The sequence below is a fragment of the Muntiacus reevesi genome, chromosome 21, assembly GCF_963930625.1.
Source record: "Muntiacus reevesi chromosome 21, mMunRee1.1, whole genome shotgun sequence".
NCBI lineage: Eukaryota > Metazoa > Chordata > Mammalia > Artiodactyla > Cervidae > Muntiacus > Muntiacus reevesi.
The window spans coordinates 3929479-3955036 of NC_089269.1; the positions used below are offsets into that span (position 1 = coordinate 3929479).

General features: G+C 39.7%; 1 protein-coding gene across 2 annotated transcripts in view; it reads left to right on the forward strand.

Moving 5' to 3' along the window:
- The window catches only part of CD47 (CD47 molecule), a 60711-nt gene extending 41854 nt beyond the window's left edge, over window positions 1-18857 (forward strand). Inside the window, exons 4-10 of one of the 2 annotated variants that reach the window (XM_065913790.1) lie at window positions 4484-4591; window positions 7555-7647; window positions 8357-8449; window positions 9644-9736; window positions 14390-14421; window positions 16024-16048; window positions 18609-18857. In XM_065913790.1, the coding sequence (XP_065769862.1) occupies window positions 4484-4591; window positions 7555-7647; window positions 8357-8449; window positions 9644-9736; window positions 14390-14421; window positions 16024-16048; window positions 18609-18613 (449 nt within the window). In that variant the 3' untranslated portion in view covers window positions 18614-18857. The other variant, XM_065913789.1, reaches the window with a different exon arrangement.
- Window positions 18858-25558: the final 6701 nt, after the last annotated feature.

The following is a 25558-nucleotide window of genomic DNA, read 5'->3' on the forward strand; positions in this document are numbered from 1 at the left end:
TGTTATTGACATTATTCATTTTCATCTAGTACCAGTTTCACAAAGCCTTCTTTTTTTAATGTGTTAAATACTTTTAAAATAGTAATTTTAATATAATTAAATAAAAAATTTTGAAGTTGTAATATTTTTAAAAAACTTACCAGATGTGCTTTATCCTTCATCAGAGAGAGTACCATTGTGCAGTTCAACTGATACCAAAAACATCCTAAAATTACTTTCTGAGAGTTATCAGAAGATAGTACTGTAATAATAAAATCAAGTGTATGTCTTCCCTTCATGATTCATTCTTTATTCGATGTGTTGTTTACCTCACTGGTTAACCTTCCTATCTCACCACTAAACTTACTAACCACTTAATTAGTAAGTGGATCATTTAATTGTCATGCAGCTATGACAGGCATTGAATTCATGAATTTTTGGGTTTTGTTAGCTGGACTTCAGCCTGTGGTGGATCTATATGGGCTTATTGAATCCCCTTTTTGGGATGTCATGGAAACTAAGATGATGGTTTTATTTGATCTCCAGGTTGAACCTGGTAATTTCACAAGACTTCTTCAACCACAGCCTGCATTGTTGTATATGTCCTTACATCAGTGATAAAGACACAAAAAAGCCTTAATGGAGTATCTATCAACAGTACTAGCCACGTTTCTTCAGGTGGCTAGAGGGACATGTCATTTCTCTGTTCACCTGAATTTGAAAGCTTAAATACGCCGTAGGGCTTGCTTAGCCTAGACCCACATCTTTTACTTAACTGGAGGAGAATATCTTGGAGTAGTACTTCCCATTACTCATTCCCCACCACCAACACACACACACTCATTCATACATTAGAATATAAGGAGCATTGAGGCAGAATTATTGGTTCACTGCCAGCACTTAGAAGAGTGATTGTCACATAGTAGGTGCATGATCAATTATTATTATTGAGTAAAGTAACTTCTACTTGTGCCTCGATTTGGTTGATATGACTTGGGCTAATAAACAGGCCCAGTACATGGTAGGCACACAGTAAAGATAGAACAAATGAATGAATTACCTATCTCATCTCTGAGAAGTAGCTGGCTAGATTTCATTACTTTATAGAAGGTATAAAAGGGAAACTTGGAATTCCTAATTTGTTGAAAAAACTTGACATTGTCTCCCTGTGTATTTGGTAGTCCTGTGTCAGGCAGCACTACGTTTATGTTTTTCTTAAAAACATAAGTTTTGACCACACCAAGTGTTGGTCAGAGCATGGAGCGAGAAGAACTCTCTTTCATTGCTGGTGGGAATGCAAAACGGTACAGCTCCTTTGGAATACAGTTTGGAGGTTTCATATAAAGCTGAATGTACTCTTATCATATGATCCAGTAATAGTTGTTTAGTTGCTAAGCTGTGTCCGACTCTTTTGCAACCCCGTGGACTTTAGCCCACCAGGCTTCTCTGTCCATGAGATTTCCCAAGCAGGAATGCTGGAAGTGGGTTGCCATTTCCTTCTCAAGGGGATCTTCCCACCCCAGGGACCAAACCCTCATTTCCTGCATTGCAGGTGAATTCTTTACCACTGAGCCACCAGGGAAGCCCTAGTCCTTGGTATTTACCCGGATGGAGTTGAAAACTGAAGTCCACACAGAAACCTACACATGGATGTTTATAGCAGCTTTGTTCATCATTGCCAAAATTTGGAAGCAACCTAGATATTCTTCAATAGGAGAATGGATAAACTGTGGTACATCCAGACCATGGAATATTATTCAGCACTGAAAACAAATGAGCTGTCAATCATTAAAAGATATGAAAGAACCTTAAATACATATTCCTAAGTGAAAGAAGTCAATCTGAGAAGGCTGCATGCCATGTGATTCCAACTATAAAACAACAGAGCCTAACAAAAAGATACTCTACAGACTTGCTATGGGACCTGCTAAAACGTGGCCATCATAAGGAAAGAAAATGAGTCAAAAGAAACCTTTTTAAGGTTTACTAAAGAAAACATGGACATAATCTTTCATTGCCTGTGATTACTTAAGTAGACTCCACTAATAGTATTTGTTGAAAATTGCTGCTTAAATTTGAGGATAGTTTAGGTGGCCTTGAAAATTAATAGTTGAACCAATCAACAGGAATGAAACCTACATCCAAAAGGTTTTAAAAAGACGTTTCTATGGCAAAACAGTGTCAGTAATAGCATTTTGTGACATTTTATTTTTGTTTCTATCGTTGACGTTATTTTTCTCCTGTAGCTCTGCTAAGCCTGAGGAGATTGAATTTTATATGAGGTTCAAACTCTTGTTTTTCTTAAGAATGGTATAAATCAGCCATTTTGCATGTACTTATACTGGACTCTGGGCTTCCCTTGTGGCTCAGCTGGTAAAGAATCCACCTGCAATGCCAGAGACCTGGGTTCGATCCCTGGGTTGGGGAGATCCTCCGGAGAAGGGAAAGGCTACCCACTGCAGTGTTCTGGCCTGGAGAATTCCGTGGACTGTACAGTCCATGGGGTCTCAAAGAGCCGGACACGACCGAGCGACTTGCACACACGGGACTCTAGGGTGAGGTCTGGCTGCTGGTCTTTGTAGCTGTTTTATGGGCCGAGTTAAACCTAGGAGTGTATCTTATGAATATTTGTTTGATTGTGAGGCAATCTGAATCAGCTTCTGTTTTAGAAGCCTCTTGCAGAGATTTCAAGCTCTGTTTAGTTAACAGTACACATGGGGTTGGGACTCCCCAGGTGGCACAGTGGTGGAGATTCTGCCTGCCGCTACAGGAGACGTGGGTTTGATCTCTGGGTTGGGAAGATCCCCTGGCAGAGGGCGTGGCAACCCACTCCCGTGTTCTTGCCTGGGAAGCCCTGTGGACGGAGGAGCCTGGCGGGCTATAGACCGTGGGGTCGCAGAGAAGGAGACCCAGCTGAGTGACTGAGCACACACGCATGGGATTAAAATGAAAACCCTGCCATGCGTCCAATATTGTAAAGCATGTATCCTCCAGTTAAAAGTAAATTTTGAAAAAAAATTCAGAAAGAGAAGGTTTCTTTTTCTGTCTTTATCTGTGCCTTTTGTAACATATGCACTGAATTTTTATCATCATAGCCAGGGTTTGAGACTAGAAAGTAGGCTTATAGGGAAAAATCTGCGCCCTATAAGAAGGCAGGGACATGACTGAGTCATAGTCACATAAGTTCCAAGGCTGGATAGATTGACTGAAGGCTTGGCAAGCTTATCGTTTCTTACTTTTTTTCCGATTAATGTGAATTTCACTTTACAGCTTCAGGATTCATTATGGTTAGCCCTCCATCCCCCTAAAGAGGACAAAGTTGAGGTTACAGTCTAAAGTATGAGTAGAGATTTTAAATACCTTTTAAATGCTTAGCTACAGGTTATAGTCTAATTCTAGGTTATAATACCTTAAACATAGATTTTATCATGTTCATTTTGGAGTTTATTAGTTGTTCTTACTGTAATTTATCTGTCATTTTACTAGATGAAAATTAAAAGCTAAATATAAAATTATTGAAAAAATTCTCCTCAAGACAACTGCCTGTCGGTAAATAACATGGAGAGAATCATGCATGAATGAAAATAGCTGAATTTCAATCACACACTCTTTCTTTCTGATACTCAGTATGCTTTCAGGTTACTTTTAGCAACTTTCTTGGTAAAACATTAATTTTAACCAAAACAAAACTGGAAGGGTAAATACATGATAAAAAAATAACATTTTTAGGTTTATGCATTACATCATTCTTTTACGGAAGCTGGATTCTTGACAACAGAGTTAGCATCAGAAGTGTAACATATATATTAAAATCTGTGGAGTATTTGTAGTTTATTTGTATGAAATTATTTTAATTGAACAATCTAAGCACTTACCCCCATTTCAGGATTTCAAGAGGGTGTGATTTATCCAATGTATACTTTTTCAAAACAAAATATCTGGATTTCCAGACATGCTGCTAATTTTATATAGGGTATTACAAATTTCTCTTTTTCTCGATAAAACTGATTAGCCAGTTATTTCTCCTCAGCAGTGTGTCTAGTAGTCATAAATGGACACAGCAGTTCTGTTCCTCAGGGAACAATGTCTGGAGATATTCTTAATTGACACAGTTTGGGGGTTATTGCTGGTATGAAGTGTGCAGAGGTCAGGGATGGTACTAAACATTCTGTTGTGTGTGGAGCAGTGCCTAACGGCAGCAACTTACTAACCTAAAATATTAATAATGCTGTGATTGACAAAGCCTGGTATATGTAACTTCATTTTAGGGGAATAAAGTATCACCTATAAAGTCAGCATCCATATTTATATTGCCATGATACCATTTAACCAATGACTCATTATGAAAGAGATTTGAGGTGGCTTGATGTAATGTGGAGTTTTGTTATTCAAAGGTTATTCAATTATCGTAAGTTACCAGTTTAATCTTTGCACCTTGTCAGTTACATAGATGGCTTTATTTCTTGTGACTGAGTTTGTGTAATTCTTTGTGTTTTTTTTTAAGCACTTAAATATAAATCCAATTATACGAAGGAGAAAGCCATTTTTCTATTAGTTGCTGGACTACTGCTCACTGTCCTCGTCATCGTTGGAGCCTTTCTTTTAATCCCAGGTAAGATATACAGTTAATAGAGGGAAGGAGGGGTTGATAAGGTCGAGGACATTTCTGGAGAGGTGCGTGTTAGTTTCCCAGGGCTGTTGTTAACAAACTGCCACACACTGGGTGTCTTCAGACCATAGGAATTCTCTCGCCGTTCTGGAGGTCGTAAATCTGAAATGAAGGTGTGATCAGGGCCTTACACCCTCCTGACACTCTAGGGGAGAGTCCACTCCATGCTCTGGTGTTTGCTGGCCGCCTGTGCGTCTCTCTGGCTGGTGGTGGCGAAGCTCCCAACGTCCTGCGTGGCCACGCGGTCTCCTCCCCTCTGTGTCTCCACTTAACTGCCTGCGCTGCTCTGTTACGAAGCTACCTGTCACTGGATTCAGGGCCCACCTGCGAAATCCGGGAGACAGCCCTTCTTTCAGACCCTTAACTCATCATGCATTTTACTATATACGTTAACGTTCACAGAGCTGGGATATCTGGGAGGTGGACACCCCTATAGAGCAGCCATCAGGCCGCTGCAGAGGCATGCTTCATTAGCCACGACCTGCAAGGAGGAATGAATGTGGGAACCCAGATGGGTCTGAGTTTGCAGTTGCCCATGAAGGACGGCAGTGTGAGTTGGGGGGAAGGGTCTGCAGCACATGAATGAGCAGCAGAGACATGCTGGGACTCCCAAGTGCAAACTGGAGGAAGCCTTGTTTTTTGAGCAGAATACAGTATAGGCATAATGTTTAGGAATATCAGTTTGGTAGCTCTGGTTGCAGTTGGACTTAGAAAAGACAGGGGACGTTAGTAAAGACTGGAAAAATCAGTTAGTAAAGACTGGAAAACTCATCAGTGGCCACAGGACTGGAAAAGGTCAGTTTTCATTCTAGTCCCAAAGAAAGGCAATGCCAAAGAATGTTCAAACTACCACACAATTGCACTCATCTCACACACTAGTGAAGTAATGCTCAAAATTCTCCAAGCCAGGCTTCAGCAACATGTGAACCGTGAACTTCCAGATGATCAAGGTGGTTTTAGAAAAGGCAGAGGAACCAGAGATCAAATTGCCAACATGTGCTGGATCATTGAAAAAGCAAGAGAGTTCCAGAAAAACGCCTATTTCTGCTTAATTGACAATGCCAAAGCCTTTGACTGTGTGGATCACAATAAACTGTGGAAAATTCTTCAAGAGATGGGAATACCAGACCACCTGACCTGCCTCTTGAGAAACCTGTGTGCAGGTCAGGAAGCAACAGTTAGAACTGGACATGGACTGGTTCCAAATAGGAAAAGGAGTACGTCAAGGCTGTATATTGTCACCCTGCTTATTTAACTTATATGCAGAGCACATCATGAGAAACGCTGGGCTGGAAGAAGCACAAGCTGGAATCAAGATTGCCGGGAGAAATATCAATCACCTCAGATATGCAGATGACACCACCCTTATGGCAAAAAGTGAAGAGGAACTAAAAAGCCTCTTGATGAAAGTGAAAGAGGAGAGTGAAAAAGTTGGCTTAAAGCTCAACATTCAGAAAACTAAGATCATGGCATCTGGTCCCATCACTTCATGGCAAATAGATGGGGAAACAGTGGAAACACTGAGAGACTTTATTTTTCTGGGCTCCAAAATCACTGCAGATGGTGACTGCAGCCATGAAATTAAAAGATGCTTACACCTTGGAAGGAAAGTTATGACCAACCTAGACAGCATATTAAAAAGCAGAGACATTACTTTGCCAACAAAGGTCCTTCTAGTCAAGGCTATGGTTTTTCCAGTAGTCATGTATGAATGTGAGAGTTGGACTATAAAGAAAGCTGAGCACCGAAGCATTGACACTTTTGAACTGTGGTGTTGGAGAAGACTCTTGAGAGTCCCTTGGACTGCAAGGAGATCCAACCAGTCCATCCTGAAGGAGATCAATCCTGGGTGTTCATTGAAAGGACTGATGTTGAAGCTGAAACTCCAATACTTTCGCCACCTGATGCAGAGAGCTGACTCATTTGAAAAGACCCTGATGCTGGGAAAGATTGAGGGCAGGAGAAGGGGACGACAGAGGATGAGATGGTTGGATGGCATCACCAACTCAATGGACATGGGTTTGGGTGGACTCCGGGAGTTGGTGATGGACAGGGAGGGCTGGTGTGCTATGGTCCATGAGGTCGCAAAGAGTCTGACATGACTGAGCGATTGAGCTGAACTCTGCCTTTAAGTTGAATAATCAGGGTGACAATATTTAGCCTTGATGTAATCTTTTCCTAATTTGGAACCAGGATGTTGTTCCATGTCCAGTTCTAACTGTTGCTCCTTGATCTACATATAGATTTCTCCGGAGACAGGTCAGATGGTCTGATACTCCCATTTCTTGAAGAATTTTCCACAGTTTATTGTGATCCACACAGTCAAAGGCTTTGGTGTAATCACTGAAGCAGAAGTAGATGTTTTTCTGGAACTCTCTTTCTTTTTCGATGATCCAACAGATGTTGGCAATTTGATCTCTGGTTCCTCTGCCTTTTCTAAATCCAGCTTAAACATCTGAAAGTTCATGGTTCACTTACTGTTAAAGCCTGACTTGTAGAATTTTGAGCGCTACTTTGACAAGGGGAGGAAGGAGAGTAATTCAGAACACAACTTAAAGAACAATTGCTTTGACTTTGGGACAGGCTGAGTATAGCGAGTGAAGGGCATGGTAAGAGATCCCAGAGTTTCTCATTGGAATAATGAGAAGTAGTTAAGAAGGAGGCAGAACCAACTCAAGATCTGACATCATCAGACTTATGATTCGATATTTACATGTCTTAAATTTGGTCTAGAATAATAAAAAACAGTCATTTATTTTGTGTGAAGTTTTGGGGGAAATATTTTTAAACCTTTTGTAGTTTGTAAGAGTGGTATAGAGATTAATACATTTAATACATTAAGTAATGTTTTGTAAGAGTAGGAGGTTTGTAGGAAAATATTAACTATTATGTTTAATTATTAACAGGTGAATATTCAACAAAGAATGCTTCGGGACTTGGTTTAATTGTACTTCCCACAGTAATTTTAATATTACTTCATTACTGTGTATTTATGATAGGTGAGTATTTGTTGTGATGAAATGATTTTGCCCATCTTTTTCATTTAAAGAATAGCATTTTTGATTAAAATATTGTTATATGATCTTTTTAACACCTCAATAGAAGTTGCTTTGTTAAAAGATTTCCCAGGCTATTCTTAGTGATATTTTACCCATATGGAATTATTTTAAAGTTGGCTTGGGTTTTCAAGGCATTCAGTTATCTTGTAAAAAATTATTTTTATGTATATTTGATATCAGTGTATTTTTAAAGTTATGCTATATAATTTCCTAATGATTATCATCGTATTTTTATTTCAGGTTTTAACTAGTTCTAGAAAATAGAATTATAAATAAGAAAGGGTAGCTTTTTTTTTAGTTATGGCAAATCTTAACATGTAGATATCCAACCTGTAATTGGTATCATTTTAACTGCATTTTAGGAGTAAATCACTAACATTTTTGTTAATATTAGAATCTATTTTTTTCTAGTTACCCATGTGACTCTCAGCCTTAGAGCCTGTCTCTGGCCTGCTATACATTGGAAAAGTATTGATTTGTTATAAAATTACAGATCTAGACATAGGAGATAGGTCACTGGAAAGAATTTACCATCTGACAAGAACTCCAGAGGCAGTCTTTGGTCACAGGCTATTATTCTTGATTGCACAAAATACAAGTAGGAGTGGTTGCTTTTTTAAATACTCTGAACCCGCTTTTGCTCCCCCAGCTATGGGGATGTCCTCCATCACCATCAGCATACTGATCCTTCAGATTCTGGGCTATGTGCTGTCTGTGGTCGGATTCAGCCTCTGTGTCTCAGGTAAGAGTCCCGGCCGTCTGGTCTCCGTTTGTCTTAGGAGGGCTTTCTCTTGGACGGAGTTCTCTTTCTTTTCCTTCTTTCTTGTATCCTGTAGACTTCATTTTCTTAGAGTAGCTTCAGGTTCACAGCAAACTTGAGTGGAAAATACTGAGTTCCCACATACCTCCATAGCAACCTCTTCCACGATCAACATCCCCCACCAGAGTGGTAAATGCGTTATAGTCATTGAACCAACACTGACGTCTTATCACCCCAAATGCATATGAGGGTTCGTTCTTAGTGTTGTATATGCTATGATTTTGATATATGTATAATGATATGGATCATAGTCATAGGTATTATATCATTCAGTTAAGTTTCACTGCCCTAAAAATTACCCTAGCAGCCACCAGTGTTTTTAGTGTGTCCATAGTATGTTGCCTTTTCCAATTAGCTTCTTTTACTTAGTAATATTCATTTAAGATTTCTCTGTCTTTTTGTGGTTTGATAGCTCATTTCTTTCCAGCACTGAATCACATTCCATTGTATTGCATACTACAGTTTGTTTATCCATTCACTTATTGAAGGACATCTTGGTTGTGTCCAGCTTGGAGCAATTAAGAATAAAGTTGGTCTAAACATCCATGCATAGGTCTTTGTGTGGACATAAGTTTCAACTCCAATGGAGTGCTGTTGTTGGGTTGTATGTTAAGAATATATTTAATTTTTCAGCAAACTGCCACACTGTCTTCCAAGCTGGCTATACCATTTTGCATTACCACCAGCAATGGATGAAAGTTCCTGTTGCTCCACATCCTTGCACACGACTTTCCACATCGCCATGAGTATACTGGTTGTGTATGGCTTGTAGGTCGATTCTTTCAGCAGCCAGACTGCTCTGCCTCTATCTGTGAAAGAGCTTTTCAAATAACTAGGCTCCATCCAGTGGGTTGGGGCCTTGGGCTTTACACACTATTTCCCATTAGTCTTGATGTGATAAGGTACATATTATACAGACAAAGGATTTTTTCTTTTAATAATTTGAAGTCATTTCATTGACTGACTTAATAGTGATGAACAAATGTAGATAATTTTTGTTTCTTAATAAAAGATTAACTTCTTAAAACTCAATATTATTACTGTCATTGCTAGTTCTTTTAAAAAATCAATTATTTCATATGAATTTCTAATATAGAACTTCATTTGTTTTTGCAGAATGTGTCCCAGTGCATGGTCCTCTTCTGATTTCAGGTTTGGGTATTATAGCTCTAGCAGAATTACTTGGATTAGTTTATATGAAATGTGTTGGTAAGTCAGCCTTATTTTTGTTAGCCTATACTGGGAATTTCCAATATATAGTCTGGATAATGCTTCTGGTTGATTCTTACTGTCTAGGACCAAAGAAATGCATGAGTAATTCCAAAAATGAGAAAACACAGCAAATGCCGCTGTATTTTTAAATAATTAGTTTGAAATCATTTGTGCTATGTCTTGGGCTTAGTCACTCGGTTGTGTCCAACTCTTTGTGACCTTGTGGACCGCAGCCCTCCAGGTTCCTCTGCCCATGGGCATTCTCCAGGCAAGAATATCGGAGTGGGTTGTCATTTCCTTTTCCAGGGGCTCTTCCTGACCCAGGGATCGAACCTGTGTCTCCTGCAATGGCAGGCGGGTGCTTTACCACTGGGCCACTAGGGAAGTCCCCGGTTTATATTAGTCTCCCTTTAAGCTTCCCTGGCGGCTCCAAGAGCAAAGCGTCTGCCTGCAACGTAGGAGACCTGGGTTCGATCCCTGAGTCAGGAAGATCCCCCGGAGAAGGAAGTGGCAACCCACTCCAGTACTCTTGCCTGGAAAATCCAATGGATGGAGAAGCCTGGTGCAGGCTACAGTCCATGGGTCACAAAGAGTCAGGCACGACTGAGCGACTTCACTTTCACTTTTTGCTTTAAATAAAGGATGTCTGTTTTTTAAGGCAGACTCTTAAACATTTGTCAAGAAATCAAAAGTTAGAAATTAATGGAGCAAAAACATCACTTTTTTTGCTTTGCTTTAGGTGAACGTATGTTTCTAAAAATTAACATAAATTTGAATTGTTATAGTCAAATAATTTCCCATATGACTTGAATAGTACTGTCAAAGAAATTTTGCCTTTATTTATGAACTTCAACTTTCACTGACTAGTCACTGAATTCATTTCTGTTATATATGTTTTGCCCCCCTTTAATTAATGCTTATTAAGCAGTTAAAATACTTAACTAAAATTTCCCTATCTTTATGTATTCTTAAGTCAGAGTCATTTCCTTAATGACATTCCCTTAGTTCAAACCATAAAACACAAGACTTCTGCAGCAGAATGGCATCCGTTTGGTAGGCATCATGAGCATCACATTATGAATGTTGATACAGATTCTATTTTTGTTGGGTCTTTTAATCACCACTTGTCTGGTCCTTGAAGATGACTCTGCTAATGATGCTGCTCCCTGTTAATACTTGAGAGCATATGTGACCTGCAGTACCCATGCAGCTGACGTAGTATTTGGTGTCTTTGCCTGGTGGTCAGCTCTTTGTTCTTTTTTCCCCCTCATTATCTGGATTTCTCCCCCTTTTATTCCCATGCTCCCTCTCGCCTTCCCTGTCTGACGACCGGCAGGTCTGGAGATGCTGACTCAGTGGAAATAGGCATCTTCTAGCTGCTCCCCACTTGACATTGCTCTCTCCGCTTTTTCACCACCCCAGCCCTGAGAAGCCTGTGAAACCATTATCATTACAAACGTGTTACTCTCACATTAAGTTCAAAGTGAAACTGAATTCCTAGGGAGTTCCTCAAACTGTTTGTTTCTTTATGGTAGTTTTGTAAGTATATGTAAGTGAAGAATTAAGTTAGGTTTTATTTACATTTTGAAACTTTTCTAAATTAACCTTTCAAATCAACTTGTCTGATACCACAGTTCAGAGAAATGCCTTTGGTCAGTTGAAGGGCAAGAAGAGAAAAGGTACAGGAAAGTAGCTCTTTAGATAATGTGGTAGACTAGAAAAGTTGATGTGTTTTTCATATATAACTGAATATGTAAATATGAGTATATATAACATTTAAGGTTGCAAATTTGAGCATTTGTATCAGGAAGTAAAAATTGTAAATGCTTTCAGTGTAACTTTTACTTGTTGTTGATGCTCTATTTTGTAAAAGTCTAAAAAATGTGTCTTGACTTTTAAATCCAAGCTGTTTATGTCCCTGTGAGAGATTTAACTTTCATTATTTTCATTATTTCCCAATTTAAATTTGTAGCCTTAAATATTACTTAAAGAGAAGGGTTTTAAATTTCATTTTCTATGTTATTTTTTAACTGTGTTGGAGTTTGTACTGAAACATTTGTTTCATAAAATGAAATAAGGGTTGAGAACAATAACAATATGAGAAAATATCGAAGATTAAAAAGACCTAACTAAACTCAGTGAAGTTGGGTGTATTACCTATGTAGGGTGCTTATGTTCATTCTTAATAAGGGTCATTACTTGTTAATTTTCTTAAGCCATTACTATTTAGTTCTGTATAAGGGAATATAGTCATGTTTTGATACAAATCAACCTCCTAGCAGTCAGGAACCATATTGACCACATCTCACATATATTAGAAAGACACAGAATAGATATGTAAAATTCAGTGATATTTTCTTGCCCATTGTTGGGGAGAGGTGAATCTGGTATCAAAAGATAAAGTTGTTCCTGAAAATCCAAAACCTGGAAATACATTTACTTCTTGTGTCAAGTGTTTTTGATAGAGAAGAAGCATTGCAAGTGAGCTTACATGAAATGCTTACGGCTTGTGATTTATACACACACACACACACTCACATATATACATGCATACATGGCTGTCATGCCTTAGGCCCATAGCAACGGCAGACAAATCACAGTCATTCTTTAGTCACGTAGGTCATATGCCTATTAGAGAGGATTAACTCAAGCAAAATTCACTTCTGCGTTGTTTGGTCTTATATTAGAGGGATCACAGCTGATTGCTGCCCTTTGAATCAGTGTTCTTTGTAGAGCTCTTTGTTTCAGAATGGGCTAGCCAAATGTGATGCTCCTTGGACCTAAGAATTAGAAATTCAGAAACTTCTTCCCACTTTTTTAAGACTATTAAGAGAGTGGCTTGGCAGTTCTTAATACTAATTCTAACAATTTATGAGCTCAAAAATATAGCTTTAAAATCTTACTTCTGACCCTTTACATTACATTGCTGTTAAGTTCTCTTTTCCTTGATAGAACCCCAGGCATGGTTTAGTTGAAGTAAGTTGTATATACATTTAACTACCATGATTGTCCCAAATAAAGTTCTATAATTCTGCTTGGTTTATTTCAGAGGTTGCTCATTGTGATTACCCATATTCCCAACACATTTTATTCCATAATACTTTAAAAAGAGATTTCTTCTTGTTTGGTCTCAAGGACCGAACCACTTTCAAATGCCTCCAGTAAAAGAGATTTACTTTAAAACCACACATGGCACTAACAGAGATCGGAATCTCGTGAAAGCAGATACATAACTGATCCTCACAGAGAGTGGAACAACTACGCGGTTTAGGAATTGGAAGAATCCAACACATCTCTAAAGTCTATGAGTCATGGCGGGCCCTCTCAGTAGCAGGAGTTAGCGGATGCCCTCCTGCCAGTTTACTTACATTCTCTCTCTTCGGTTCTTTACCTGCTAGCCAGATAGCTCATCCTCTCATTAACGTTTTGTTTTTGTTTTTTTGAGCCTATTCATGTCTTCTCACTGGTCTGTTTTCTTACCTTTGGCTCTAAGCTTTGAGCTTCTCCTTGCTTACGTTCTGTCTCCTTTTCACCTTGCTTGCCCTTCACCAGCTTTCTCATCGTCTTTCTTCTCCTCTCCAGGTTCCAGTGGGAAAGAAACTTTGCAGGCCAGTCAGTTGCCCTTTTCCCTTTTTGGAGCAGGTCTTACCAAGCTTCTGACTTGTCGGTAGACAGGCTTCCCTTGGCTCAGGCCTCACCCCCATTTCCCATCAGCTTTGGAAGCTTGGTAGAGGAGGCATAGAGAAGCACAGAAGACCAGAGCCGTTCTAGGGGCCTGCCTCAGTCTGCTCATGAGTAAATCCAGTGCCATCATCCAGTCCAGAGATCAGTGGAATGGACCATCCGGTAGCATCCTCTTCCCCCAGAATGACCCACAGGGTGTTGCTCCTTGATGCTTTTGTGTCTGTAGGACTCTGATTCTGTTTTTAAGACCAGTTTTAGCTGCTCCTGGGCCTTCTCACTTGGTTTTTATAAGGAACCTTTCTCTTCTTCCCCTTGCAGTGAGAGCCATTCTCTTGTCACTTTCTTCATGCCCTTATTTCTTCATCTTCATTAACCAAGCCACTGAGAGGCAGTGAAGGGTGACGGGAAAAGCTAAGAAGGAATGCAGACAGAGATGGGCTTGACTGTAGCTAAAACCAGCTGGCCTCAAATAAGTCTAAACTCAGAGGGCTCTGATACTTTCTTTAGTTTGTGAGCTAGCTGGAGCTTTGAAAACTGGAAAGATGGAAGAAGAAAAAAAGGGGTAAAGGCTGCAGTAGCAACAGCAGTGAGCTGAGGGTGGGCAATTCCCCGTTCCAGCTGGGTTGAGCAGGGAGGGGTGCAGAGCCTACAGCGGGGGTGAGTAGATGACTGTTTTTCCACCACGAAGTGTAACAAGTGACTGATTTCGAGAGCCCTGTGGCATGTACAAATGAGAGTGTGTTTGTGTTTGTTATGTGATTGGGGTGGGTTATTTGCATCGTTTTTTTCTGTCAGTGCATATGATTAAGACTGTTCTGCCCTTAGTCTATCAAAGCGAAACTCTCTCAGTGGAGTTTCTGACACGTTTAGGTTTAGCCCTGAATGTTTTATCTTAAAATTAAACATAATATTGCCTTAATTTCTTTCACTTATTAAATTAATCTTCTTATTTTTTAATGTCATCAGCTTCCAATCATAGGACTATACAACCTCCTAAGGTAAGTTAAAATTTCTTAAATGAATTGGGTGTGATGCTTGATGGGTTAGTCTGAGGAATGGTAATTGAGATATTGAACCCCACGGCTCACCCTTCACCATGACATCAAATTAAGAGAACGCTGAAGTTATCTCAGGGTTTCCCCGGTGGCACTGGCGGTAAAGAACCCACCTGCCAATGAAGGAGACACAAGAGACGCGGGTTTGATCCCTGGGTCGGGAAGATCCCCTGGAAGAGGGCATGGCAAGCCACTCCAGCATTCTTGCCTGGAGAATCCCATGGACCGAGGAGCCTGGCGGGCTGCAGTCCACAGGGTCACAAATAGTCGGACACAACTGAAGCGACTTAGCACACACGTACAAAGTCACTCTGTGACCTTTGCGTGGATGGATCCAATCTAGTTTAAAACTTGGTCGTTTACTGGCAATGGGTTAGAATAAATGATTCCTTAAGATTGTGCTGTCTTCTCATGCCCAGAACTGGAAAGTTTGTGTGTCTGAATAGTGGTCATTATCTGCTGAAAGAATCCAGTTCCAATATATTGCCTCACCTGTTGTACACATTTGAAGTGCACATACAGAATGATAGTTCAGGCTTAAAAATGAGGGAGAGAAGTTCGTATTAAATTGATTTCATTAAAAACAATAATCTATAAAATAAATGGAAATGTGGCCAAAAAATAGCTGTTCTGAATTGATTCATTTCCCTTTTCCCCCCATTTTATAAGCATTATTCTTCCTCCAAATTGCACTGTAGTTTTTCTGTATCATAAGCTACCTGAGAAAATTCCAAGAAAAGGAGCAATTTAGGAGGTAAACTGAAAGGGCTAAATGGTGGGGGATGGAAAAAGCCATTTTTTCATCACGGTGACAGGGACAGGTACTATTTTATGGAAATAAGATCTGGAAAGGACTATATTGTATCCATCTTCCTAAAAAGGATTAAGGATTAGTAATAGCTCTGTCTGAGATGCCAAAAGCGAGACTGTCCTGTCTGTGGCAGGAAGGGGTGACTCAACATGCCCGTAAAGCTGATAAGCCTCCACAGACATTCCGGAGAGGCGAGGGGAGTGGGGGTGCGCCTCGCCCCACGTATTCACTCTGAAAAGATTGGTACCACAGCCACACAGATCCCAAACAGCTAGAAGCTTTCAAAGTGCCTCTGTTAAAGACAATTTGGCCATTAGACTCTTCAGTCCTAACACTTGTCTTTCCTGTGACCCAGTTCTATTTGCATGACTTGAAAATGATTGCTCTCCTGTCTGGCTTAATTGTATTGTTTATTATGTTGCTATCTGTGTTGGTGTTGCTGTAGTTAGGATTTCTTTCTTCTTTTTTTTTTAGTTAGGATTTCTTGAACAGAGAGAGGTAGGGTGGGCTGGGAAGTTCTGCACGGAAAGTATTAAGAGAATGATTGTGTTATTATCAGACTGTTAGCTAAACTTGGCAAGCTTTGTCTTCCTAGCCTTCATTGCCTTACTTGGTCTTTTGGCTGTAGGATTCACTGTTTATATACAGTTTAAATGTTAGCATATATAAATTACAGTATGAAAGAACATGAAATAAATTCTATTTTATGTAAATATATTTTAAATATTTTCCAGAAAGCTGTAGAGGAACCTCTTAATGGTATGTGGCTATTACAAATTTATGTGTTCTTCTTGATCTATTACCAGATCATCATAAACTGAATTAGCCCCCAAAGCAGTTAGAGTGCTCTCTGTGCCTTGAGGAGAATCTGGTGTCTGCCTTTTTTAATTGCCTGACTGCTCTTTTCTTGATTATCCATCAAGAATTAAGAGTATCACTATTGTAGTGTTGTCTCCTCTGAGAGAAAAACGCCCTGTTCTGTGTCTCTCGAGTCACGTGATTTTGGGTGGGGGGACTCTCTTGCCTTTTTAATTGGCCAAGAGGAAATGTAACACCCCCAGTAGAGAAGGATCTCAGTTCGTTTCCACTGTTAATCATAAATTTCAGGCAGATGCAGGCTGTCATCATGGAGTGAGACCGAAGTATCTCACTTCTCCCCAGATCTAGGTCTCTATTCCCAATGATTTTGTCTCCTTCGTGGAGCCTGTGGGTGTAACCCCCAGGAAAGCTTTTGTAATCAAATGGTAATCTTAAAATTAACTTGGCATGCTATTACTGCATATTTGTTTGTCTAGAAATGATTTCTAATTGTGGAATCTTACTAACTGCTTGGCTTGTTACTAATTCTTAGCATTTAAAGAATCAAAAGGGATGATGAACGATGGTAAGTATAAAATGCACCTGCAATTATAGCTTGGTTAAAAATATGGACATTGAAAAGAAGTAAAATTGCTTCTTGAAAGTGTGGTTTTGTTTTTGTTTTTTTTAAGGGACACTGTCAAATCATAAAAGCCTACATTTCTCGGTTTATAAAACTTATTTACTCTGCTACAAGTTGCAAAACTAATAATATAAAAGCTGTAGGGTATCACTAATCAGACTCTCCAGTCATATTGCTCATAACAAAAAGAAATAACTGCTTTAAAAAATAAACAAACATTTTTCAGATGCAGTGTCTCATGACTGAAACTTTAAATGCTCTTTGTAAGGCACTTAGATAATTTGGCCCAAATCTTTATCATCTTGACAGGGTTTCTTTTGTGCTCCTGTTTGGTGATTTTGTTGCATTTAGCCCGTGGAGACTTAATATCTCTGCTTTTCCAAACAAGAATTGGGTTCTAACCTTTTGGGAGAGGAGTGAGAAAGAGAGAGATGTTTAGTTACTCCAGCCTTTTGAAGGGGGGACTCTGGGCTAATAATTCTTAATTTTCAATGACTGTTTCAAAGACCTATATTTACTTGTTCTTAAAGCTAATTAAGTATGAGATATTGAGTACTGTAAGCATTCGTTTTAATTTTACCTTGGCATATTCTGATATTTGAGTTCTGTTAACATTTGAATAATTATGTTTTCATTTTATCGAAACTTTCTTCATACCTTTGATATTTATAGTCATTACTTGATCATGTAAATAGCCTGCTTTCAGTTTTACTGTTCTAAAGTCTGTGACCTACGTGCTCACCTCTACAGCAAAATGCAGCATTTAACTCAAGAGGCTATATTCCCCTGAGTGCAATTAATTTTTGCATAAGATTAAAAACACGCCAGTTGTGTTTGGCGAACTAAGTTTAAAACAGTGCTGGGACTGTGTTCAGTAAGCAGCCACAGAATGACCCCACTTTTGTAAGTTTGTGTCACAGCCTTTATTACACAGAATGCATGCTCTGCTAACCACTGCACTCCTGAAAAAACAGGATTAGAAGGAGAACATTAAATGACATTTAAAACAGAACTGATAACCTGAAAGTGTGGCATGGTTTGTCCGTGTTTGCATTCTCGTGTTCTGTTGTTGGTTTTTTGTGTTTGTTTTTTTTTTTAAATTTCATTGTTTTTCTCCTTTTCCTACTGTGGTGTCATTCTTCTGTAGTTGTATGAAGAAACTAAAGTCTTCCCCATTTTCAGAAAACCAGTAGGAGAGCCTTGAGTGCCTCTTCCTTGATTAATTTCCCTTAAGATACGACTGTTTGGGCACCATTGTACAGACAGCAGATTTTGTATTTTCACAGCACATGAAAACTATAGCCAGCTTTGAATTCCCTTAATTTTGCTCATTTTAGCGTTCAGAGTTTGTTGGGTTTTTCCCAAATGTCTGTGTGGTGGGCTCTTCCTACTGACAGGCCACAATGCCCGTGGTGTGTCTGCCTTTTGGTGAGTGAGGTACCCGCTGCCCTCTTGGGACCACAGTCCCATTTCCTCTTTCACTTAACACCTGATCACGTGTTTAATTTCCTTACATTAAATGAATGGTGTCAATCTAAAATGAAAGTGATAGCTTATTATTCTAGGATCAATGTCTTTTGCTTTGGAAAAATCAGCATCTCTTGACTTGTTCTCAGCTAACCCAGCAAACGGAGATTATCAGATTTTGTTGATTTATATTTCCATTTGGCATCGGCCTTTTGCTTACTGCAGCTAAAGAGGCTAATGGATTGTCTAGTTTATGTCTGTGACCTTTGCAAATCTAAGATTAAATAATTTTTCTTTATTTTTAGATACCATATATCTGAAACAATTTTCAATTTTTAAAATACATCAACTTGTTAAGGCATAGAAAATAGACATGCATCGCAATTATATATTCATTTTTCAATTTTCCAGAGTAACTGAAGTGGAGTGATGGACTCTGATTTGGAGAGTAGTATGACATGAAAGAAATACGCTTGTGTTTAAGCACCATGGCCTTGATTCATTGTCCTGGAGAAGAAAACAAGAAAAGTAACTGGTTTCCATCTATTGGAGAAAGTAAATAATTGACCTTTAAATGATTGTTACCGTTAAGTTTTTATTCAAAGCATTTTTAAATTTAATTAATAAATGAATTACAATCTGTGTTGTGTGCCCAATTGATATCCAGTTTTTTGTTGTTATTTTATTCAATTAGGGGCAAAAGTAGAGTGGGCAACTTCCAAGAATGATGCCTTCCAGATCCTGGGGCCTCTTAACTCTAGATCACCAACTTGAATTGGTTCAAGGTGAGAATTTCCTGGTACTACCCTGGTTGCCCAGAGCTATCGATGAAAACAGAGGCTTCCATCAAACCTTAGGCTACTTTGGCACAGCCACTGTGGCCGTTACGGTGTTAACCACAGTAGTGTCTGCCCCTTCTGGGTCAGGGGCATAATATTAAGTCCAGACTAGAAATTCATTGAGGAACATCTTGCCGGCTGCCTCCGTGGGGTGTGATACTGCTGAGGATCATGGTCTTCATTCTTGGGGGTTGCCACTCACATGTTATCCCCTCAACATGCAGTGTACCAGACCCTTTCCAGACCGAGGGTGATTTTGTTGATGGATGTTTCCTTCCTTTTTTCACATGACTCTTTACATGCTGTCTTGTCCTCCTGTTATTTGCTTCTGCCGTACGAGGTGTAGCGCTTTTTCTCCTCTTTGAACATGGTCCAGTGACAGAGTAGCATCACTTCAGAAAGGAGCCAGACTTACTCTCAAAGAACTACGTTCACACCTTCCAGCAGAAATAGCGATGGCGATAACATAAGTATTCCCTTCCTCGGATTTGAAGGCACAATCTACAGTGTTTCTTCGCTTCTTTTCTGATCTGGGGCATGAAAAACCACGATTGAGGTTTGAACTCTGAGTCTCCTGCATGGCAACATAATGTGCGTCGCCGTCAGGCCAACAGGCCAGCCCTGAACGGGTGGTTTTATTACTGTTGTATCTGTGTTGCATGATGAACACTCATCGTCTCCTCCTGCAGTCCTGCCTCATATTCACTTTACCCTAAGATTGAAAAGTAAAACAACCCCCCCGCGCTTCCTGCCCGCCATTAGAAGAAGATTAACATTCTGACAGCCGTGATCGCCTGGAGTACTTTTAGATTATTAGGTTTTCTTCCCTTGCGGGTGTGTGTTTGTGTGTGCACATGTGTGAGATAGGCACGTGCCTCTTCTGTGTGGACAACAGGGAGGTACCTACAGGAGAGCAAATGTTAATTTCATGCTTCTAGTGAAAACATTTAAAAACAAAGATCTTTATTGGGTGGACTTCTATTTGATGTGAATATTCAATCACTTAAAATGTTTAAAAAGTTCTAGGTAATTTGCCAAGCTTTTTGACTGCTCACCAGTGCCCTCTAAAAATACTGGTTTTTCTTCCTGTTTGTGTAATAAGACATTCCTATTTGTAGTTGCATTATTAGTAGCTATTTCTTAGTCCACTGAATGTTCCCATGTACCTTGTTTATGCCAAATTACTTGTCATATTTTACGTTGGGACCAAGTGGTTTGCCCATGGCAAACCAAAATTTATGACCTGCTGATGCCTCTCAGAAAAGTGAACATGCTATGAAAACAGTTCTTTTTGGGAAAAAAAAAAAAAAAAAAAGTTCTTCCCTAATTGTGTTCCTATCCAAAGTATTAACATATAGAGGGAGCTGTATCCCTTTATACAAATTTCATGGCTCCCACTGCTCTTCTTCCTTCTGAAAACATTTGTATTTTACTAATATAGTTTGTCAATTTAGAAATCAATTCTGATGAAAGGAGGAAAAAAGCAGATGGACTTGAAAAAGATCCAAACTCCTGTTCTCTATATGAAATCTTATAATAAACTTCTTTATGAACCAGAGTTGTACCTTTTAGTATGTAGTCAGCTCTCCTTTCTTTGGGGCTCAGTCTTGGGACTTATCCGTCCTTTGTGTCCTCTTTAACACTACCTGTCTTTGGAGGCAGTCCCTGCCCTGGACAGCACACAGAGGTGCCAGGAGGAAGGCCAGGTGTGTTAGTGTTATCCTCACTATTACTGGTCACCTTCTCTGGAAGAGGGGCCACAGCAGCAGGCGCCCCCTTGCTCGGGCATCGTTGGGCCAGTTCATTCTCTTTAAGTTAGACTTCTAAGGACAGTGAGTTTTCTGTCACACCAAATTAAAGTTGTCAGCAGTTTTGAGTACAATATTATCTGTTACCCCCATAATATGCTCTTTTAATCAGTGATCCCAATTTTTGCCGTCGACTTCAGTTTTATTTACTGTATGTTCTCAGAGTGACAACATTGTCATTTTGGCAACAAATCAAATTCTCTCTCCTTCAGAATGTTATCCTCCCACCCGTCCTCCCCTCTGGCTCTCCTCTGCGGTCTGCGCCTATCTGCTGCCTCCCATCTCCTGCCCACCTTTCCTGGTCCTTCATGTGTCTGCTTCGCTCTGCTGGGTGTTTGTCTTGCCCCTCTCTTTCAGTTTTTAAAATTCCACCATAAAGCAAAAGCCTTTCCCTCTTCCTTCCTCTTCCTGCAGTGTTTGCATACATTAGATGCTCACTCTGTAAATTTGATGATTGAGTAGGCTGTATTTCAGTTTCCCCATATTGTTAATAGAGTGAGCCAGAGATTTTTCTTTTTAGACAAATTTCACATGCTCTGAAAACCTTCAAAGGTGATCATTTTTTCACCTGGAAACCCTAGGTCCAATTTGTTAATTTTCTGAGAGTGTCAGAATGAAAATAATGGGGTTATCCCATACTTGAGAGTATTGTTCTTTTCAGGATGTTGTAGTTATTTTAGTAAGTGACCAACCAAATTGTGACCTGAGTTAAAATAAAGCTGAAAAAGTTGTGAGTTTATGCTTCCTTCTTGTTAATAAGAATCAAGCTCTGTATCACCTAGATTTCTCTTGTCCTAACATGGGTATTCAAAAACAGACATCTGTGGTATATGTATGGAATGGCACACCCCTTTTTTACCTGTTATTGGAAACTAGAGAAGTGATTGTTGGGCAACCCTTTATCATTATGTTGTGTTTAATTTGATGAAGATTCTGTTTAGAAGCTGTTTTTCACGTGTCATGTTTTCAGCCACCAACTGCCATCACCCACTGGGGTCCTTTGTTATCTTCCATGGCTGATAGGGATAATCCAGGTAACTTTTCAGAGATGAGCAGTGAACAGGAAGCTTTCCTGCCTTTGACTTTTGACAGCCCTTCCTTAATATTTAAGAACAGCTTTCCCATAAATTTAGTCTTTTGAAGAGAGCATCTGTAATGAACTTCTCTGTAAGGCAGTATCAGTGGAATCTTAAATGTTGTTATCAGGGTTGGTGAGAGACGGAAGCATTTTTGTTTTTATTAAACAGAGCATTATTTACAAAGAGCCATTGTTGAGAATTAGATTCCACACCGTATAAATATCCATTAACCATTCTAAACAAAGGAAACTCTGGTGTTGCTATGTGTGAGATCCTCTCCTGGGGGCTTTTTTCCATAGCAATTAAAGGTGTGCTGTTTGTCAGTAGCCATTTTTTGCAGTGATTTAAAGACCAAAGTTGTTTTACAGCTGTGTTACCGTTAAAGGTTTTCTTTTTATATGTATTAAATCAATTTATCACTGTTTGAAGCTTTGAATATCTGCAATCTTTGCCAAGATACTTTTTTATTTAAAAAACATAACTTTGTAAATATTACCCTGTAATATTATATATACTTAATAAAACATTTTAAGCTATTTTTGTTGGGCTTCTTTCTATTGCTGCCTCAGCAGGCCATAAGTGCATTACTGAGAAATTTTAGTTTATCAATGTATTTTCAGGTCCATATCCTACGTACCAATGCAAATGATGACTTAAAATATTAATTTATAAGTTCTTTTTTAAAAAGTATAACAATATCCAATAAGTAAATGTTTGATCAGAGCAGAGTTTTAATTGAAAGTTCCAAGCAAGTCTAATGCATTAGTCTTCCCCATGGTAGAGTGAATACTTCACTTTCCTAATCCTGGGTATACATACTCCGGACTAGCAGAGGACCTCAGCAAGCCAACTTACCTGCCTCTGTGTCCCACCTTATCTGTAGAATCAGATCAGTCTCTTTAAGACTGAAATGCAAATTGAAATGGTTCTCCATGTTAATTGGTTGTCAGCTAGGTCTAGTTTGATTGCAAGTGAAAGTAAAACTAAATCTAAGAAAGTGGGATTTATTGGCTCATATAACTGACAATTCACGTGTCAGCTAGAGAGGGCCTCCCAGCAGCGTCCTCAGGATCAGTCTCCAGCTCTCAGCTTCAGTCTCCTTCCTCTTGCCTTCTTCAGAGCATGTGTGTGATGGCAGAATGGCTGACTGCAATCCAGTACCCACCTTCTCCTGAGTTCAGGGAGGGGAGAGGGGAGAAAAAAAGAGTGTCTCTCTCTTTCTGAATAGTCCTATCCACCCAAGGTTGCAGCTCGGAGCTCTGCCTGAGCCATGGGCCTCAATCCCTGGGGCCCAGCACCTCTGACACCCAGGTTGGGCCAGCCTGAACCTCATGTCTGCCTGGCCTGGAGGGAATGGAGCTGTGGACTCCATCCGGGGTAGGGGTGGGGGTCAGAGCGGGAGTTAACTGCAGCAAAATCGGGATTGTGACCAAACTGAGATGGCATTGGATTTTAGGCCTGTTCCTTGCAGATATGTACCGTGATTCTGCATTGTATGTGTGGTTGTAAACCATTTGAACGGGAAATAATATTTGGCAGTGAAGTACCATCTCATTCCTTACCTCATAGGCAATTTAATTTTCCTGCATTTATGAGGACTTTTTTCACTCAGCGGGAGTAACTAATGGAGTTCAGAAAGCGTCTAATAGCCTGCCTCCAGTACAGAAAGCGGTTCTGTGTAGCCAGAGCAACACTCAACTTGTTTCAAACTCCCACGGAGGTGTAGGCTGCCAGATGCAACTGGATTTCGTTTTTGTGCGGCAACCCTTCCAGCTCAAGGCCTCAAGTCTGACAGCTTTAGAAAACAATGTATTATGGTAACACCATCCATGGAGGACATGATTTCACCAGTAGCTCAGAGATCTCCACACAATTGACAGAGTTGGGTGTTAGAAGTGAGGCGGTGCTGGGGCTCCACCCCTGTGTTTATTTTGAGTATTTAAGTTTCATGCTCAAGGACCCATCCATCAAATCAGAGGGAAATGAAGTATTTAAGTTATGGATAATTGGATTGATTATTTAATGCCAAAGACAGCACTGGAGACTGCATAGAAGTGATCGTGGATTAAATGATTAGAACTCCACTTATTCAGCATTTATTCATTTAGTCATTTGGCGATAAGACAGCAGCTTTTCAACTCAACTCTGTCCATAGTCACTTGTGGAAGACCAGGTATGTCTTCCCAATTTGGAGGATGAGAAATGTTTGGTAAAGAGTCCGGTTTGGAGAGAAATGATTTATATGTCGGAAAACCCATCCGATGTCAATCGGGAGGCCAGACAGCAGGCAAATCTGGCGGATTCATGAATCTGCCGCTGCTTTTCCCTTACAGATGTTGCAACAGCATGCACGGTACCAGGCGCCCAGATCCCCCTCTTAAAATGACCTTATTTAATCATAGACTTGTCTTCCAAAAAAAGAACCTCTATCGTTTGCTTCCTAATCTTCTTTGAATTGCCTGCTAAATTCTTCAAGGTCAAACTGACAACGTAGAACCTGGTGGACTTCCATTCTAAACAAATGTATTTTCAGAGTTAAAGCGTATTTGTTTAAAACGTGGATTATATCTTCCATGGATATACTCTCTGCTTATTAATCTCTTAAATAAATGATAATTAAGCTTTTTAAGCCAGTCCATAAAGGCCTTCTGAGTCATTTTTATTTAAAAAGTGTTTGTTCTGGGGGTGCTGTGGTTGGTTAGGTTGCATTCTGGGTGAAGTTTTTGTGTGCAGAGCAATCACTGTGTAAATTCTGTGGGGTAATTTTTCTCTCATGCACTCATACTGAGGGCAACCAGGAGGCACTGAAAACTTTGCCGTCCCCACTGCCACATCTCTTTCTCCAACAGTTGTGCAGCAGTAGCTGGCCCACCGCCTCCGTGGAAGCCCTCTGCTGGAATGACTTACCCACCTCCTCCCAGGTAAGTTGTTCTAGGAATGCTGCTCCCTCTCCAGGGAGTCTCCACCCCCAGCTCCACCAGACATTTTAGAATGTAATGTTCATAAATCTCTTTGCAAGTTAGAGGATGCAAATATGGTTACCCCAAGAAATGTTTCTTTATTGCAATGTTATTTAATTGCAGTCATTTAATTCTTGCAGTTGAATTGGTAGGCATATATATTGGGTTTTTTAAAGTTTTATTATCCTTGATTCAATAGAACTCATGCCTCCTCGTATCTTTAACTATATGCCTAACTATCACCTAACAACTATCACTGAGTGGAACAGAAAATACTACTCTGGGTCCTGTGCAGGGATGTATTTGAAAGCATCAACAAATATCAGTTGTTCTCACTCCCATTCAAGGGAAGTTGTTAAAAAAAATTATTGAATCTTTATTCTTTAAGCTGATTGACAGACGGTGGTTTCTTTATTAATGGCCTTAAAACCATTGTGCTTGAAATTACACAACATTTTTTTCAACTTTTTCAAAAATAACAAGTTTGGTAAAAATTAAACACTCATATTATTTTATGCCTCTGAAAAAGTCTTCGATGCAATTTCCCAGAAAACATTTGGTTGAAATGTGTGGCTGGAATATTTACCAAATCTCATCCTTGGGCCTTCTGGCTGGAATCCTTTACTTTACTGTGTGAATAGACCAGACTTAGTCAAGAGAGACCAGCCGGCGCTT